The sequence below is a fragment of the Petaurus breviceps genome, unplaced genomic scaffold, assembly GCF_028583685.1.
Source record: "Petaurus breviceps papuanus isolate PSGF00001 unplaced genomic scaffold, PetGlider_PUasm1.0 185, whole genome shotgun sequence".
Lineage (NCBI taxonomy): Eukaryota > Metazoa > Chordata > Mammalia > Diprotodontia > Petauridae > Petaurus > Petaurus breviceps.
Window position 1 is genome coordinate 18,466,528 of NW_027185797.1, and position 19,541 is coordinate 18,486,068.

The window sequence follows — 19,541 nt, forward strand, 5'->3', positions numbered from 1 at the left end:
TGTAGGAACCACGGGAAACAGATTCCCACCTGATTTAGTCTTTCTAAATCATGGAATTGGCTTAACAACTTTTCACAAAATAAACTTCAAAACAGAGGAAGCAATTATCTTTTTTATTTGTTTACTTTTTGTGATTTTTTCAGTATAAAGAACTCCCAGTGAGGAAATTCCCCCCACCACTGAAGATCTGCAACTTCTCTATAACTCAGTCTGTCTTAGAGAGCTTCCTGGGCCACTGAGTTAAATGAGATAGAAGTTGAAAAGTATTTAGGAAATGCCTGGAACACAGTAGGTGCTTTACAAATGCTTGTTTCCCTCCTTCAGGGGTGAAGTGACTTGTTTGTGGGAACCCTGAACACAGGCCTTCCTGACTGAGGTCACTTCAATGTCCATGATGCTATTCAGCTTGTCTGAATTATCTTGTGTAAAGCAATAAAAGAATGCTTTAATGAGGCTTGCTGATTTTATGGGAATTAAAACTACTTCCTGTCCACCTCATGGAAAACTGTGGAGGACAGTGATAGATGTCTGGCCAGCACTGTTAAAGCCTTATCAGAAAGGCACTCTATCATGGTTGTCGTTATCAGCAGCATTATTGTTATTGGAGCAAATATCAAAATTCTTATGACAATGAATTTCTATTCCTTTATTCCCTATACACACATAAATACAAACATACATACTCACATGCACACACATGTATATACACATACATATACGCTCACACACATGTGCACACATACATAAACACATGCTTGCATGTATACATGCATACACACACACACTACAATCCAGAATGGGAAAGGAAAGGCCTGGCTTCCATGATTCAGCTGACTTTGGATAATTTGCACAGAGAAGAGTGAAAAGTATGTCACTTTCTAGCTTCTGGCTTTAGGTGACCAACTTCTTGATGCGACTGGACTCTGAGAAACTGGGTTTGAGTCTAGGTTCTCCTATTGTCTGATCAGAAGACAGAAGGCAATGCAAAGGTCTGGTCCCAACTCCTCCACTCTGAAGATGAGGAAAATGAGGCCTAAAGAAGGGAAATGGGTCCTTCAAGAGTAGCAGAACTGGGAAATGAATGCAGGTCTTCTGCCTCCAAGTCAAGCATGTTCTATTTTTCCATGAGACCTCTGCGCAGGGCTGGATTAAGGCTCCCATAAGCTCTCACGACTTTGATTGCATATAGGCCCTTTGGAAGATGCAGTTTGCTAAGTGTATTTCATTTCACAATGAAAAAAATATCAAAAAGTAGATCTTTGGTGTAAATATCTTTGACTTTATGAAAGGAAGATCAATATTGGCATGGCTCCCTCCACCTCTTTGTGTGAACACTATGCCTGTCCTTGATACATTTGCATATAAATATATTCTATATTTATGTTGTAAATATTTATATTGTATATATACATTGGAATGTACAAATCTATTGCAGTTATATATTATTAACAAAAAGGGAGGGGATCCAAATCTTTTTATAAGCCCTATGGTTTTTATTGGTCCTAAGCATTGTTCTGACTGCACTGGGTGGATGATGAAACTTTGTCTGTGTGATGTGACATGAGTCACTCTGTCTTTATGGGTTTTGTTTTACTCATCTGTAAAATGGGCTAAGGCTGAATTCCAATGTCCTTCCAAGTTCTCAATTATGGATCCTATGATTTCCTGATTTTAAGAGAGATTTCTTTTCTAGAATCATAGTTTTAGAACTCAGTGGGGTTGGTGGTCATCTAGTCCATTCACTCTTCATATTACAGAGGAGAAAACTGAAGCTGAAAGCAATTAAGTGACATATTCAAGGTCACACAGATAGTAATAGCAAAGCCAGGAATCAAACCCATGGACTCTGATAGAGGAGAAAATATTCTTTCATCTGGGTCATACTTACTGTGTTTCCTATGTTCTTTTCTGCTTTTGATATATGTGTTGATTTAAAGAATAAACTTTTATTGGTATCTCTTATTTTTACTCTTAAATTTCTCATTGGATTTCTTGCAATGCAGAAAATGTTTATTAAACACCTACTATGTGCCATATGTACATGGGCTCATCTCTCTCTTTCCCATGGTCATTCTGGTTCTTCCTACTAGCTTCAGCATAAATATGATTATTGCCTTGAATGGCCTATCATTTGTTGGCTGTCTTGACTGGGGAGGATAGAAGGGAATGCATTGTGAGGATTTGTGGGTGAATTGTAAGGATTGTTAAATAAACAATCACTACTTTTACTGTATTGAGGCTTAAATCAGTGACTTCCTGTTTTTGATCACTTTTTCAGTTGTTTTTCAGTCATTTCTGACTCTTTGTGATCCCATTTGGAGTTTTCTTGGCAAAAATACTGAAGTAGTTTTCCATTTCCATCTCCAATTCATTTTATAGATGAGGAAACCAAGGCAAACAGGGTTAAGTGGCTTGCCCAGGGACACACAGCTAGTAAGTGTCTGAGACCAGATTTTAATTCAGAAAGATGAGTCTTCTTGCCTCCAGGCCTAGAAGTTCAGACACACTATACCACCTTAGGAGACAAACCAGTATATAGTCCCAAATGTTCCAGAGAGGTCCTTGGAATTGGAAATGAACTCATCAGACCACCCTGTACAACCCCTTCATTCCACAGTTGATGAAACTAAGGTTCAGAAAGATAAAGGGACTTACCCAAGGTCAAATAGGTGCTAAGTCATATGTAGGATCTGAACCTGTGTCCATTAACTTCATTGCCATTGTATCTCATGATCTAGAAATGGTGCTATTCCATTCTGTCTTTCCTCTCCTAAATGTGTGTATAATTGTGAACATTCAGAAGACTTCCAGATTACCCTGCAAAGCCAACAGAAGGTCAGTCTACTGTGTAGATAAAGTCATTCTTAGCAGTCTAGACTTCCCCTCTCCACCAGAGAAGGAGAGAGTGAAGCTAAATTAAACCACCCTTAGTCCAAAATATGCATATTCATTCATTGGTTCAAATTGAGATGTAAAGTATGTTAGGCACGTAGACCCACCAGATGCTCCACAAAAGTCACATCTGGAAACAGAGTAGGGGAGACTTTTTCCTCTGGGAGAAGTAGCATGGAGTGGGGAAGAGAGTGCATTATTTTAAATGCACTTATAGGTCTATCTGTTGTCTCCTCTGATGAAATGCTAGCTTCATATGGCCAGGGACTGCTTGCTTCTTAAATTTCCAGAGCTTTGCACAGTGCCTAACATGGTAGGAGCTTAATGAATGCTTGTTGATTGAGCCTGTGACTTGTGATCAGAGGAGCTGGGTTCAAATTCTAACTCTGTTTGCTTTTTTCCTTAAGTAACTGACTTCTCTGAGCCTCAGTTTTCTTGTCTGCAAAATAAGGGGACTAGAATAGACATCTTTGGTTCCATGCAGTTTTAATTTTGTAGATATGTTCTTTGTTTACTATTTAGCTAGTTGATTTTCCTTCTTTGGTTTGTTCTCTCTCTATTTTTCTTTCTCTCCTTCTCTGTCTCTCTCTTTCTGTTTCTGTCTCTCTCTCTTTCTCTCTCTGTCTCTCTCTCTTTCCCTCTCTCTCCCTCTGTCTCGCTCCATTTCTCCCTCTCTGCTTTTGTCTCTCTCTCATAAAAACATTCACTAGAATTCCCAAACCAACATGCAAAGCTGATTTCAAAAGAACAAGTGGGAGGAAGGGGAGCTCTCCCTGCAAATGAAGAAAGTGGTTGATGGATGGCTCAATAGGCTTCCAGGTCCTGCTTCAGCATTCCATGGGCTTTTGTTTAAAGAGATGCTGGATTCACAAAAGTACAGCCACTTGGCTTTGCTCTGGCTAATCTCATTTTTTGGGTGATTAACAAGTCAGTTGATTATGTTTTCAGCTCACGTTAAACTCCTCTTCTTAGAGTTTGGTAACATTTCTAGTCATTTCCCCTCTATATTTATCCATCCTGTATCTTTAGAAATGAGAATTTAAAAAACCCTGTTCACTGCTCATTCCTAAATGTGAACGGAGGGGCAGCTGATGAGAAAAAAAAGAAACTCTAAATATAATATAGAGTTGGAAGGCCTGGGTTCAGCTTATTACCTGTGTGATTTTGAACATGCTACTTCTTTTTTCTGGACCTCCGTTACCCAACTAGCTAATGATTAATATTTAAACAAGACTAAGAGGTATATAAAACACTTTACAAATATTTATCTCATTTTATCTTCACAAGAATCTAGAGAGTTAGTTGCTATTAGTAATCCCATTTTACAGATCTGTAAACTGAGGCAGGTAAGAGTTAAGTGACTTGCCCAGGATCACACATATAAGTGTCTGAAGCTGGATTTGAACTCAGGTCTTCCTGACTCCAGACCTAGTTCTCTATCCACTGTGAAACCTAACTATCTCTTCTAGAGAATGAGGGAAATTCCAAAGTTCCATTCATCTCTGAAGTCTGATAATCCTTTATCTCATTGAAAAGACTGGTTTTGCAGTCAGAAAGATCTGAATTCAAATTTCAGCTCTGCCACTTACATGTAACTTTGTATAGGGTTTTTTAATCCTCTCTGCCTCAATTTCCTCATATGTAAAATGAGGAAGATGGACTACTTGACCTCTAAGGCCCCTTCCAGGTCCAAGTCTACGTAACATGTCACAATTATAATGCCCTTAGGGGAACCCCCTGAAGAGGTGTCTTTCTAATGAGATCAGATAGGTTCAGGGTGGCATGGCCATAGACAAAAGGAGCCCTTCTGAAGCTGGCCCTGCAGAAGATGACACTTGTCAGAAGACTCTTAGTTAAGAATCTGAGCCCATAGTCTTAACTATGGACACAGGGGCTTTCTTGTTGCCCTGGACCAGCAGTAAAGGAGAGCAAGTAGGGAGCTGTCCCATGACTCTTGATTTTCCCTAGAGCATAGATAAGGCCATAGTTTTAAAATTTTACCTTCATTGCAAGAGAATTTCATGAGATTCTAAGATATGGAGCATTCAAAATGTTGCATAAATTATGTCACTTGATTTTTCTTTGTTATAAAGGAAGACTCACAGAGATGAAGAGGGGGCAGAGAATAAATCTGGAGATGCCTAGTATTTTTAGAAAGACATTAGTAAAAAAGAATTTTCAATAAAATGCATGGGAAAATAAAACCATAAAAGATACTCCTTAACTAGACAATTTATGTTTGATGGTGCTGGTGGGGTCTTTGGCATGCCTGAAAATCATCGCTATTGCAGGCCAAATGGGCAGTGTCCCCACTTTGTGTTAGTTAGCCCAAGCTGTCTCTGTCATAGGCATGCTGTAAGGGAAATAATTTGTGCTTTTCTAAGCAAAATCATTATCTGAATAAAGAAGTTATCATTGCTAGTATTAACCCCTAATGACATTCTATACAAGGGCCTCCTGGAGGCTTAGAGGTGACTTGGCATTCCTGGAGTACTTTGGGATTACTAGTTCCAGCTGATCTTACAAATTAATTATAACTTTTATCGTTCACACTGTGTTTGTTTAAAGCATACATCGAACTTTCTCTTCATTATCTCATTTGATCTTCACAATGGCCCTGGGAGGCAAAGGGAAAGAGAATTGGTCTTTGACCTTCATAGGAAGGGAGAGGAACGAAGATGTCTAATTGGATGTCTATCTACTCAAGTCTCCTCACTTTACAGATTTGGACTAGGCCCAGAGCAGAGGATTTGACTCCAAATCGATGCTTTTCCCATTGTACTCTGATGCTTCTCTGAGACTCAGAGAACTTTAGTTCCTTGGCTCATGGTCACTCGGCCAATATGTGTCCATTGGTATTCAAACTCAGGTCTTCCTGACTGAGCTTTTTTGCCGATATACCAAACTGCCTCTCCCTCTCCGTTCCTTTTACAGTAAAGGTTACTTCCTTGTATCTTAATGTGAATTTTTCTGTTGGCCTTTCATCAATCAATTGCCCCAACATCAATGCCCCCAGAGGTAGATAGCTCCGCCAGAAAGAACCAGCGTGGGGGAGCAGGGAGGGCATCTCAGCTCTGCCTCAGCACGCTGGTTTGCCAGAGTCATCCTCAACATTCAACTTGACAATGCCAACCCTAATTGTTTTCTGGGAGCGGTGACTGTTTAAAATGCTTCATCCGTATCAAATCCTCCTATCTGTGACTCACAGCATCAGTCAGCTGTGAAGGAGGTGAGCCTTTAGCACAGTTCTGTGCTCTGTTGGGTAACTAGCTCACAAACAATTAAAATTCTGTGTGTTGGGTCCTCAAGACCATGCAGAGCTAGCAAGGTTACCTAATCCTGAGCACAGTCCTCCTGGGGCTGATGTGATTGAAGTAAGGGTGAACCACAGGCCAAGAGTAATCAATGGCTGCAGTTCACTGGGCTAAGGTGACCTCAGACCAAGGAAGCCAGCTCTGGGCAGCCCAGGGCAGGAGAACATGGCCCTAGAGAAGCCCCCTTGTGGTCCCCTCTCCCACTGACACAGCCTTTCTAGCTGAGGATGTCCCTCAGGTTAGAGACCTCCTGTAGGTAGCAATAAACTTGCTTCCTGGCCATGAATCATAACGAGGTAATTAGTACACCCCCCTCCCCCTTCACTAGACAATAGAAGGTGATGTATGGGGAGGAGTGATTGATTTATATTTTTCAAATTCAGCATTTTCAGATGTTTCCTAGCTTTAAAAACCAGACAGAAATTCTGGACTATTTCTGTGTGTCTTGGACCCTTTTTGACCGTCAGTCTGGGGAAGCCTTTGGAACACTTCTCGGCATCATGTTTTTAAATAATTCAAGAAGAAGCTGAAGTTCAGCTAGAAGAAAATGACAATAAAGCTTTTTAAAAAATATAAGCTCACAGACCCCCTGAAAACTATCCACAGGCCCCTTGGGGATCCCAGGTTAGCACCACATAATTTAATTTAAATTCATTTTTAAAAAAAGAAAAGAAAAAAAAGGAGAGGAGAGGAGAAGGAAGAAAAGGGAAGGGAAGAGAAGAGAAGAGAAGAGGGGAGGAGAATTCACAGTAGATGACTGATGGAAAAAGTATGTAGTAAAAGATCTTCCTACATGAGCTATCTAATCTCCTGTCTATACCTATTTTTCTACATCTCTGTCCGCTCCACCCCCCAACTCTACTTCTTCCATTCAAGAATCCAGATGGTAGTCAGAAGCCTTTGGCTCAAATGCTGTGTTCTGAACCTATTGATCCTTTGACCAAGGGTAAATCCTTGAATCTTCTCAAGACCACAATCTGTAAAATGTGGGTGATGCCAGCCCCACTTGCCCTTCCTTCCTCAGATGGAGTTGCTACAGCAGTGTGAGCCTTCCCTTTGGAAACCTGGTGGTGGCTCTCCCTTGACCTGATTTCTGATAAACCTTTCTCAAGCCAACATCTGCACAAGATAAACTGGGTTAAGAGTGAGTTGGTGGGGCATGATTTGGGGCATGAGACTTCTTAAATGGCAGGGCAGGGCTGGGCAGAAAGAGGCTTGTTCTTGAAGTCAAAAGACCTGGGTTCCTGGCCTGGGGCTGCCATTTCAGCAGATGTGTGGCCTTGGGGGAGTCACTACCCTTTCCTGAGCCTCAGTTCCTTCTGTAAAATGGGAAGAATAACATGTTTACCTCACAGGTGTGCTGTCTGTAAAGCAGTATGTAAACTGTAAAGTGCTCTATATATCCGAGCTTTTGCTTGATTCAACAACATCAATTAGCATTTCAATGTTGTTTTAAGTTTTGCAAAGTCATTAATATACATTGTCTCATTTAGTCCTCACAACAATCCTTCCAGGTGGGATGATAGCAAAAATTCCAGATTTAAAGTCAAAGGACCTAGGTTCAAATGTTGACTTGACCAATTCTTACCCATACAGCTCTAGACAAGTCACTTAAATACTCTGGGCTTAAGTATCAGGAGTCAGTGATTTCAGAGACTCCTTCTGGCTTGGAATGTATGATCCTAAGTTAGACCATCCATAATACATGTGCAAGTGTATGGTGACCCTGGCACCAAGATCTTTCAAAATCCCTGTTATCCATTGGCTGATTCACTGTTAAATTGTTTGGGGTTTTTTTGGGGGGAGGAGAGGAGGAGCCCTCAAGTCACTTTGGGCAAACACTGTCTTCCCTTTCCTACCATCATCATTTCCCCATCCCATATCACCAGAGAGTTTTCACTCAAATGCATTTTCTGAACTGTTGTCAATTCAGGATTGTCAATAAAGCAAAATGTTTTAGGGAATCATAGGAGCATAGAATGATAGATTTGGAAGCAACTGTAGAGGCCATCTGATCTAATCCTTCATTTTACAGATGAGGAAACTGAGGCCCAGCTAATACTGTATTGTAATAACATAAACAATATTAGAGGTGGAACTCAAACCTAGTTCCTCTGATTTCAGAGACAGTGTTCTTGTCATAGTTACAGTTATATAATATTTTAAGGAGTTCAAAGAGCTGAACATAGCAATTAGTAGCCCACATTTATGGAGTGTTTTACAGGACACCTCATATATATTCATATGTATATATATATATATATATGTATGAGTATATATATATATTTTTTTCATTTGAGCCTCACACCAACTCAGTAAGGTGGATACTATTTTTACCCCTTTTTCATAGAAAACTGAAACCAAGTAAGTTAGGTGACTTGCCCAGGGTCACAAAGCTATTATGTGTGAAAATATTAAGGTGAGAAGTGGGGTTTGAACCTAGACCTTTTTGGCTCCAAACCAGCCTTATATCTGTTGTATCATGTTGCCTCTTTACCCTCCTTTCACAAAATTGAGGCTTACACAAGTGACTTGCCCAGCATTCTAACCACTGTGCCACCTAACTTCATTTCTGGATCTACGCATGTAAACTTAAGCAAGTCCCTTAGGTCTTTTAGCCTCAGTGTCCTCTTCTGTAAAATGAAGGGGTAAGGCTGGATCAATCATTCTATAAGCATTTATTAAACAATAAGCATTATGCTAGGTGCTGGGTCAGTCAGACTATAAGCATCTTATTAAGCACCTACCATGTGCTAGGCACTATGGAAAGCACTGGGGATGGCAAAGGCAAGAACATGGTCTCTGTTGTGAATGCATTCATATTCTAATGGGAGAGACAATGAATGACATCAACAAATAACTAATGGCATATAGACATAGGCAGTGTAAATGGAAGCAGAGAGGGCCATGGAGGAAGACAAGGGGTGAGGGACAGACAGCCAGAGGAAATCCACAGGGTAAGGACGTGGTCTGGCACATGGGAGGAGTGACAAGGAGGCAGTATAGCTGAAGCACAGAGTATGTGGAGTCGAGCAAAGTATGTTTTAAAAACTGGAAAAGTGGGGATGGGCAAGGACAGGTTGGAGAGACAAAGAAAAAGATCAGTTGTCCCATAAAGTGCTTCAAATCCAGCCAGCAGCGTGAAGTACCTGTGTACTTCATATAGGTACCAAAAGATCCAAGGTGATTTGGGGGGAAGATCCTAGGAGCTGGAGAGGAGGGAAGATCGGGAAAGGCTTCACACTTGAGCCAAGCCATGAAGGAAGCTTGTGACCTCTGAGGTCACTTCTAGTTTCATACTGATGATGCTTCACGATGCTCCCTTCCAATGAACTAATTGCCTTTGCCTCCTTCTCTTTCTTCAGGTATCCCTGTAAGGAGGAGAGCAAGGAAAACACACACACATTAATGGCAGCCTACTGACCCATCGGCTAAAGCCAAGAGGCATTCTTTTGACTTGGGCTGGACCCTTTGCCACCTTTGTTGGGGTAAATGAGGAATGGGCTTGTGATTATGCTGACGTCCCAGCATGCATTTGGTAGACCTGTGGTTAACTCGTTCCCTCTCCATGTGTCTCCTCCTACAAAGTTTTGTCCTCATGATACTGTGCTTTCATTCAGCCAGTATGTGTCCCAAAGGCTGTCTTTGTTCCTCCTCTGGAGGTTTAAATGTCACCTGTAGCAATGCGAACCTCAAGGAGATCCCCAGAGATCTTCCTCCAGAAACAGTCCTCCTTTATTTGGACTCCAATCAGATAACGTCCATCCCCAATGAGATTTTTAAGGACTTGCATCAGCTCCGAGTTCTCAATTTGTCCAAAAACGGCATCGAGTTTATAGATGAACATGCCTTCAAGGGGGTGGCAGAGACCCTGCAGACGCTGGACTTATCCGACAACCGAATTCAGAGTGTTCACAAAAATGCTTTCAACAACCTGAAGGCCAGGGCCAGGATTGCCAACAATCCCTGGCACTGTGACTGTACCTTACAGCAGGTCCTGAAGAGCATGGCGTCTAACCACGAGACAGCGAACAATGTCATCTGTAAGACTTCCGTGCTGGACGAACATGCCGGGAGGCCTTTCCTTAATGCTGCCAACGACGCTGACCTCTGTAACCTTCCCAAAAAAACTACCGACTACGCCATGCTGGTCACCATGTTTGGCTGGTTCACCATGGTGATATCCTACGTGGTATATTATGTACGGCAGAATCAGGAGGATGCCAGGAGACACCTAGAATACTTGAAATCCCTACCAAGCAGGCAAAAGAAAGCAGACGAAGCCGATGACATTAGCACTGTGGTATAGTATTGGGAATGACTAACTTTGACTCGGAAGTTAGTTTTGGGTTGCATTAGACCAAGTGGTTTACTTCCAACATCCATTGTATACATTTAAGACTTTGCATTTCAGTTTAATTGAATTATGCCACTGTTGGACTTAACAAAAAAACTAACATTAAAATGATTTTAATTTGGGTGACTTACACCATAATTTTTCCTCTGGTGGTATATTCCTAAGTAAGCTACTATGTAAACATTAGTTAGATTCATTTCACTATTTAATAATGAAATTTATTTTTTTAATTTAAAATCAAATAAAAGCCTAACTTTGAACCATGTAAAACAGAGTAATTTATTGGACAGGGATCAATGATATGGATTCACCTGCCTTTTCTATGCTCAGAGTTGACTTTTATGGGCCAAAAGCTCTATCATAATGAAAGATGCATTAATACGCCTTTCTGTAAATCGGGGAGTTGTACCTGAAACATCTACTGAATAAAGATTCTCTCTCAGTCTTTTTAAAAAAAGAAATAAATTTTTGTTGATAACTTTTGGTTTTTGAATTGCCTAAATGTCCCTCATGTATCTTTCTTCCTATTTGCTCCCAGTGACTTAGCTATTGAAATACTGACCTATCAAAAACATCAACCAAGATCTGAGAGCTTTCAAGCATCTTCTTTTCAAAAGCAAGTATATGGGAAAGAGAGCCTGGTGCAGGGGGAAAGGCCTGGATTTGGAGTCCCAGGAGTTCAGTTCAAATCCTTGTTCTATTGCTTAGCTACCTACATGACCTGGGACAAGTTAATTAACTTCTTTGGCTTCAGTTTCCCATCAGTAAAATGAGGGAGTTGGACTACATGGCCCCTAGATCCTTTCCAGCTCTAGAATTCTGGTACTATGACCTCTAATGTTCCTTCTGACTCTAAAATTTATATATGATTCTATATGTTGTTCTTGCCCCTTCTCCACCTCTTCACACTCTCAAAACAGAAAGTAGCTCCTGGTTCACTAGAATCATTTTATCAGAAAGCCCAGAATGGTATTTTGGTCAAGGGCAGCAGTACAAGTGATGGGTAGGACTGGCCCTTGTGATCCTTCCAGCTTATGGAGGTGAGGAAAGGGTAGGATGGGGGAAAGCAATCATTTTGGGTTGAGCCTGGACCACTACTTGGGCTCCATAATGAAGCCAAGGGAGCCCCTTAGGGGACCTCAGAGATCTTCCTGGAATATTGGGTGTGACTCAGGCATCTCTGTAAATCCAGTAGGAGGAAGCAAGGGTTATGCCTGAAGCACAACTATCATGAAAACATTACTAAGAGGCTGGTGCCCCCTGGGGGCCAGCATTATTAAGCACTTTTGTCAAAGTGTTGTGAACCAATGGAGCTAAGAGCTTAAAGTGATATTTGATGCATACACACAAATATGTATAGATGTAGATGTATACACATACATGCATATACACATACGTATAAATATACATATATGTGCATATATAATTAACATGTTAATTATATTTCTTTATATATGAGCATTATTTGGTACCATAACCTTTAATTTCAAGGACATATGATTGTTGCTAGTAGGAGAACCTTCTTTATCTACTGCAGCCCACATATTTTTGACATATGATTGTTGCTGGTAGGAGAACCTTCTTTATCTACTGCAGCCCACCAATGACTCCTCATAGGATCATAGATCTGGATCTGAAAGAGACTTCAAGATCTATTTAGTCTAATTCTCTCATTTTTACAAATGGGGAAACCGAGTCACAGAGAAGTGAAATGACTTGCCTGACTTGCCCAGGACCACAGGATAGCAAATGGCAAAATCATGTTTTGAACCTTAGACCTCTTCTTCCAAATCTACCTCTTCCCCCCCCCCCCCCCGTACTTAGTCCTAGAGAGTTGTTTAAGGTTTAGAGAGATTGCCAAATCAGGCAGGTAGCTAGTAACTATTAGCCACAAGGTTGGAACTTAAAATCAAGCATTTTGTCCAGTTTGCTGCAGTTTCTCACAGCCTCTTTCAAAGATTTCTTTGAAAAGCTTCAGCTTAATTCTCTCTTTTGAAACTTATTCCTTTCCAGAAAGAACTTGAAGAACAGATAGCTTTATGCCCACATTAATGGGCACTTATTTTCCTGACCACTGAAAAATTACATAAGCATTAGCCTAGTGGAAGTACTCATAAGGGCCAAATCCAATTCCTGAATAATGTTGTAAATCCCAGGGATATGGGGGAAGTTACATTACTTTATTAACTTTTAATTCTCTGCATATCTCCCTCAAGGTCACTACATGGACAATTAAATGTAGCCACTCCCTTACTCAGTCTACATTAAATGCTTGACCTTACACCAAGTACTCTATCTGAAGCCCTCATGCAACATGGCTGGAAGCTGGAAGCAACAGCAGCTTCAAGGTGCCAGATTTATTTTTACCTTGATAGATGCTAATGTCGATATTTTGTCAGTACTGGTAGGAGATCCATTCTCCACTCTGTTGTGTCATGGCCAACTCCAATGCATCTCCAGGGAAGAATGAAGTAATCTAATCAATAAAGTTCATTGAGCACATCCTGGGGTGTGTGTGTGTGGGGGGGGAACTTGGAGGCAGATGCTGGGATCAAGTCTCAGGTGGCTCTATGACCACTTACTCTTCCATAGTTCAGATTCCTTTTCATTTGCTAAAGTCTTAGAGATATTTCTTTTAAGGAAAACTTTTTGAGACATAGGAGGCTGGAATCAGAAAACCTGTGTGAAACATTCTAGATCTACTTGCTCCCTGTGTGAGAGGCAATTTGCTTCCTCCCTCGGTCCTCAGTTTCCTCATCTGTAAAATGAGGGAGTTGGGTTAAAACATAGGATTTAAATCATGGATTTAAAGTTTAGGGGAACGTTGGAGGTTATATAATCTAGCGCTTTCATTTTATGAATGAGAAAAATGAGTCTCCGATAAAGCAACTTTGCTAAGACCACACAACTAGGAAGGGCCAAAGGGAGGATTTGGGATGCGAGTCTTCCTGGTCCTACTTCTGGGACTCTATGCAATACTCCTGCTTCTCTAGCTTTCAATCCTGTTGGGCTCCTGAGGTTTGGCTACTATCTAGCTATGTGAAATCCAAACCATTTTCTGCATTCATCCTTTTGGTAGCACAAGACATTTTATTTCCCTCTTGCCCCCACTACATTTTAATTGCAAAATATTTCATGTCTAATCTTCCTGAATTGGGCTTACATTTTGGATGGGTCTAAATCTGTGAACAAACATTTCATCCGAAGAGGAACATAACATTTTTTAAAAGTGATAAGTGGGTAACAAGATAGACAATGGTTAACTAACCAGATAAATGGTTAAATAATAATAGTTAACTTCTGAGGCTACTTGGGCAAATCACTATGTGTACATGCAAGTTGCTACCAGCAATCACTTTGACTCACATGAGTTGTACTATTATTTGGTCCTTCTTACTTGCATACAACAACAATTGTTCCTGGGTTAACACATGGTATTTGCAATGATGAGAATGGGGCTGACACTCCTTTATTAGCCATATTTTTCCTAAATTACTATCTACCTGAAAAACTCTAACCCAGCATGTTGGGGGATGGAATTGACTTTCCTAATGAAAAGAGATGTATGCCCAGAGGATGTCAACTATGCCAGTGAAGGACCCTGAGTCCATGTGTGTCAGGATCAATCAAAGGTAATGGGAGTGTATAACCTGGACAAGAGAAGATGTGTGGTGGGGAATGCGCTGAGGGGAAGATGACAGTTGTCTTCAAGTATCTGAAAACTTCTGAGGGCATGGATGCACAGACTGTGCAGATAAGGATGGTTTACAATCTACAGCATTAAAAGAAATAGTCATACCGATAGGATTACAGACCCCTAGCAGGATGCATAAATTCAGAGTATCCACCCCAAATGCTCACACGGACCATTCATGACTGACTTGTGGCAGAGCATTCGGAGCTCATGTCAGTCTGATCAGACACAGTCGGACACATTGAAACTTGACTTTAACATAGTGGTATCATTTTGGTCCTCTTCAAGAATGAAGGACAGAGACTAACCAACCGAGCAGTATTTCCGAATGACGTAGAACAGGGATTAAACTGCTTGGTCCCAGTGGGCGCACTTAGGAGCAAGGGGTGGAAGTTATGAAGGAAAACTTAGACTTGATACACAGAAAAGGATTCTTAATAGTTCCTCATCTTCTCTGAAACTTTATAGATTGTAAAACTCTTCTTCCTCATTTTCTTCTCTACTAAACAACCTAAGAAATTTCTTTCTAAAGTTAAAACAAACATAAATAAACAATTATAGCTCTCCAAAAGTGGAATGGGCTGCCAGGGAAGATAGTGGGCACCCCTTCATCAGAGATCTTTAAGCAGAGGCTGGGTAAACTCTTTGTTGATTAGAGGACTTTTTTTCAGGTGTGGATTAGATTAGATGAACACTGAGGTCCCTTCTTACTGTGAGATTCTATAAATACATGTGAGGATATGTATTTGAGTTACCAACTTTTGAAATAGAAAAAAATAGAATAAATTATTTATGTATTATAATATTGTATACAATAAACTTTTTTCAGAATCTCACAACACCTTAGTGTTTTCAAAATGAGTGTTCTTTGTTATTACCAAAACACATTGAATCTATTACCTAATGACTACCCTTCTGGGAGTGAGACTTTCTATCTTTTGCTATGTGGGTCTTTAGGAAGTAGAAGTAGTCTGTCGCCAAGATTATATTCAGCACTGTTTTGGTTTCATTGGACTTATTTACGCTCTTTAAGAACTCAGGGCCAATTATAATTGAACTGAAAAAGTGCAGTGCGTGCTGATGAATAGAGATTTCCTGTGGATCTCCGCACCAAACAAAAACAGCTTTTGCTATATTCATGAAAATGAAGAGTGAAGTGAAATTGATTAACCACATTTTTGCAAGTGGTCTTTGGCTTTGATGAAAATAATCTGAGTTTGTGCAAAAAAATCATGATTATAATAGGAGTTACATCAAAAAATATGTTGTGGATCTTTGATTTTATCACTGGAGCCCTGAGGCAGATCATAATACATCTGGAACTTAATCCATTAGTCTTAGAGAATTGCCTGAGGCTCATCTGGCAAATATTAGAGGCAGAATTTGAACCCAGTCCTTTCAGAGTACAAGGCTAGCATACTATCTGTTATAAAATATTATTGAGAAAAACGTTAAAATCACTCATAAATATAGAAATTGGTATAAATGACTTTTTCCTTAAGTATTCCTAGGGATCGGTAAGTGATGAATCTGCATTTCCTAAAAATCTCACATGGTTAATATGTATTGGATGACAAGAAGCTGTGATTCTGCTAGACTTTTTGTGAGATTCAACTTCCCAGTGTAGTAAATTGTAGGGAGAATCTTGCTGGGATTGAATATTCTTTAAAGCATTATTTTTTTCAGAATTTTTTGTGCTCTATTACCAATTGTCTTTTTTTTTTTTTTTAAAGCAATCGGGGTTAAGTAACTTGCTCAAGGTTACCCAGCCAGTTATTTCTGGGTGTGGTGCTGAGTATCTGAGCCAGGGATTCGATCCCTGGGTCATCCAGACACTGGAGCCAGTGCTTTTACTCACTGAGCCACCTGACCACCCCTAAGCAATCGGGGTTAAGTAACTTGCTCAAGGTTACATGGCCAGGTGTTTCTGGGTGGGTGCTAAGTGTCTGAGCCTGGGATTCGATCTCCAGTTCAGCCTGATACTGGAGCCGGTGCTCTTACTCGCTGTGCTACCTGGCCACCCCTACCAATTGTCTTTTAGTGATTTTATCCTCCTCTTCCTTCTTCCTCTCATTCTCTCTCTCTCTCTCTCTCTCTCTCTCTCTCTTCTCTCTCTCTCTCTAATCTTTTCCCAAGTTTTCCTCTACCATTCTTATCTCTTTCTTTAACTCTTCCAGAAATTCTTTTTGGGCTTAAGTCCAATTAACATTTCCTTTGAGACTCTGCAGTTGTTTTCACATTGTTATCCTCTTCTGAGTTGGTCGGTATCTTTGTCTTCCCTGCCACCATAGGAGCTTTTTATGGTAAAATTTTTGCTGTTGTTTTGATTTTCCAACATCTTTCTTAATTTTGAACTTTATGTTAAAGTTGGGCTGTGTTCACCTTGGGGTAGGGATTCATTGTGTATTGTCCCAAACTTTAGGCTTTTTTTGCTATTCTTTTCAGAGCTAGTTCTGGGGTCCTGCAAGTTTTTGGTGTCTCCAAGGTGATGTGATCCGGGGAGAGTTGTGATCATTGCTCTCCCAGTCAGTGCTCTGGTCTTTACCCAGAGTCTCCTGTTCCCCTGTAGCCACAAGCACTGGCAGAGAAATGCAAATGGGCAATAGAGTTGCCAGTCAGCACCAGTTGCACCCAGTGCTGGCAAAGGGCCCTCTGTAATCTCTTTCTGATCATTTGTCTGCCCTCCTCTTGTCATTTCTGGCCTGAGACTTGCCCAGCCTGCTGCTGCTGCTGCTGCAGTGCTAGCAGCTGCTTCCAAGGTCCATGCCTGGTTTTACTGTCATGTTCTGCGTCAGCTTCGACCCTGGCGTCACAGACCTCACTTAACAAGGTTGTCTTCGGCTGGAAAAGATGTCTCCCTCTGACTTTTTGTTGGTTTTGTTTCTCCTGGCAGTTGGAGGCTTAGAGTCATAGGACCTGAGTTCAAATCCTGATTTTAAATCTATTTGATGGTGGCATGAATGAATGAAAAGTGAGTTGGACTGGGGAGGGGCAGGATTTTTACCCAAGTCTCCTTAAACTCTGACATTTACCAGATGTGTGACCTTGGACAAGTAGCCTCACCTCTCTGGCCCTTAATTTCCTCCTCTGTAAAATGAGAGATCTGGCTTCTGAGGTCCCTACTAGTTCTAACTATGATCTTAAAAGTGAGAAAATGGGTTGATTTTTGTTCTTTACATTCCATCTCATTGCCTGGCCATGCTAATGGCAGTTATGTGAGTGAAAAGTTCAGATAGATTAATAAGGAGAGCCAAGGATTCAGATAAGCTTCAAGCAAGAGAATTAGCCCTATATTAATTGAGAATTAGCTACCCTTTGTTCTCCATAAGTGAGTTTGTCAGCACTAGGACTGTCTCTCTCCTTCATCTTAGCAAAGAAGGCAGGCACCTTCCATGCATAATTGCAGATTGCCCCATTGAGCTTTATGGTGACTGAAATTCCTGTATTCTAGAGTCATTCTTTGATTTGTTTTATCCCCAGTTAAAATGGGGAAGATGATGTCTTCAATGTTATTAAGTCATTTTCCTTACATAGTCACTTCTCTGTGCTTGTCAGATTCAAGGTTAAGTAACATTTGATGGAGCTTGGGGAGGAATCATCTTTGGAGGCACCCAGGAACAATGATACCACCAAGAATGATAATTGTAGCTGAAATTTACTTTAATATCCATAGATAGCTTTATACATACTATCTCATTCTGCCCCATGCTTGCCCCATTAATTAGGCATTGATTTCAAGTCTTATTATCCCCATTTTACAGATGAGTCACATGGAAGAGAAAGGACTTGTCCAATGTCATACAGTTACCAAGTGTAAGCGTCAAAAGAGATCAAGGTAAAAATTCTGCCCCCAAGTCTAACTCACATTTCCTCTCACTCATGACTCCTCTAAGAGTTCAAAAAGAGCAGAAAAAGGGTTACATAAAGATAAGAGTAATCAGTTTTGACACCTTGCTTTAGACTTAGGGTGCCAGGGAAAAGTGGTGATAGGTGTTGTCCAGACAGAGAGCTAAGTCAAATCAAAGCTCTCCCCTAATTACATTGGTTTGTCTGAGGTACCTTGTTGAATGCTTATCTGGGTTTACTTATGTTTTATGTTTGTTCATGATTTCAAAGAAAGCAGCCTAGACAGTCAGCTTCCCTGTGGATGATTTGGTATCAAATAGGAAAAAAAATAGTCCTGCTGTGTGATTTCTGCTTTTCAAGGACAAGTTTGAGATAAAATAGATGGTCTCTCCATTCCTAGCATTGAAAGACATGTTCTTTTCCAAGAAAGGAGTTTTGAAAAGCAAGAGAATCCTAAATCTTGCTTTTGGTATAAAGATTAATGTGCCATCTATTGAGCTATTGAGCTAATGGCATTCATTATTGGTTAGATTTCTAAGAAAAATAACCCACAGGGAACAGAATGCTATTTATTGACACAAATTCTCCTTGGTTGAAATTGTCCATCTTTATTTCTTTGTTTTGTTTTTAAAGAATGTATGTATATATTTCTAGAAGATGCCTGTCTGACTGCTCATGAGTTTCTTTCTTACTACAAATGTAGCTGCCCACTACCAGTCTTCTTGTTAGGACATATTATAGTAATGCAGGGGTTCTAAATGAGAAACTTCTGATGAGAGATGGGGAGGGATTGATTTCAAAAATAGATTAGAAAGAAGATTAGTTAAATGAATGGAAAGTCAGTGCAACCTTGGGGAACAGAGAGTCATCTAGCTAGGCTGGAACATTGAATATATGAAAGCTTACAGGATAAGGAAGAGGTATATTCCAAGCAAAGAGGACAGGCTATGGAAAGGCATGGAGGAAAGATGGAATGTTGTGTAGTAGACTTTGGCTGGATTGTAGAGGGCATTAAAGGGAATAGTGTGTAATCAGCTTGGAAAAGTTGACTGGAGCCAGTTCAAGAACTTGAAATGCCAAACAGAAGTGTTTGTATTTTAGCTGAGGGCCAGGTTTTTAATCCAGGGGCAGTGAACATGGCTGTTATTGCTGTTGTTAATATTTTGATAAATGTATTTCACTGTAATGGGTTTCTTCTTTGTTCCTTCGCATTTTTTCACATATTTAAGAGCATGATTCTGAGAAGGGGTCTATAGGTCTCACTTGACTGCCAGTGATCCCCAAAAGGTGAAGAACTCTGGCACTAGAGGGAATAGAGACTTACTGTAGATTTTTGATCAGGGCAGTGGCAATGGAAGGCCTGTGCTGGAAGAATAGCATTGGGGCTTCCCTGGGTGACCTTTTTGTCTTCCCAGCAACACTGTGAGATAGGTTCTAT

At 40.5% G+C, this 19,541-nt stretch overlaps 1 protein-coding gene and 1 pseudogene across 4 annotated transcripts in view; both read left to right on the plus strand.

Annotated features, from left to right (window-relative positions):
- The window catches only part of LRRC3B (leucine rich repeat containing 3B), a 99,690-nt gene extending 88,857 nt beyond the window's left edge, over positions 1-10,833 (plus strand). For all 4 annotated transcript variants that reach the window (XM_069088248.1, XM_069088249.1, XM_069088247.1 and 1 more), the window contains one exon: positions 9,572-10,833. In XM_069088248.1, coding sequence (XP_068944349.1) covers positions 9,736-10,515 — 780 coding nt within the window. In that variant the 5' untranslated portion in view covers positions 9,572-9,735 and the 3' untranslated portion in view covers positions 10,516-10,833. The remainder of the gene's footprint in view (positions 1-9,571) is intronic.
- A 2,044-nt stretch (positions 10,834-12,877) lies between these two features.
- LOC138161576 (proteasome subunit alpha type-5 pseudogene) overlaps positions 12,878-19,541 on the plus strand; it is a 57,940-nt pseudogene continuing 51,276 nt past the window's right edge.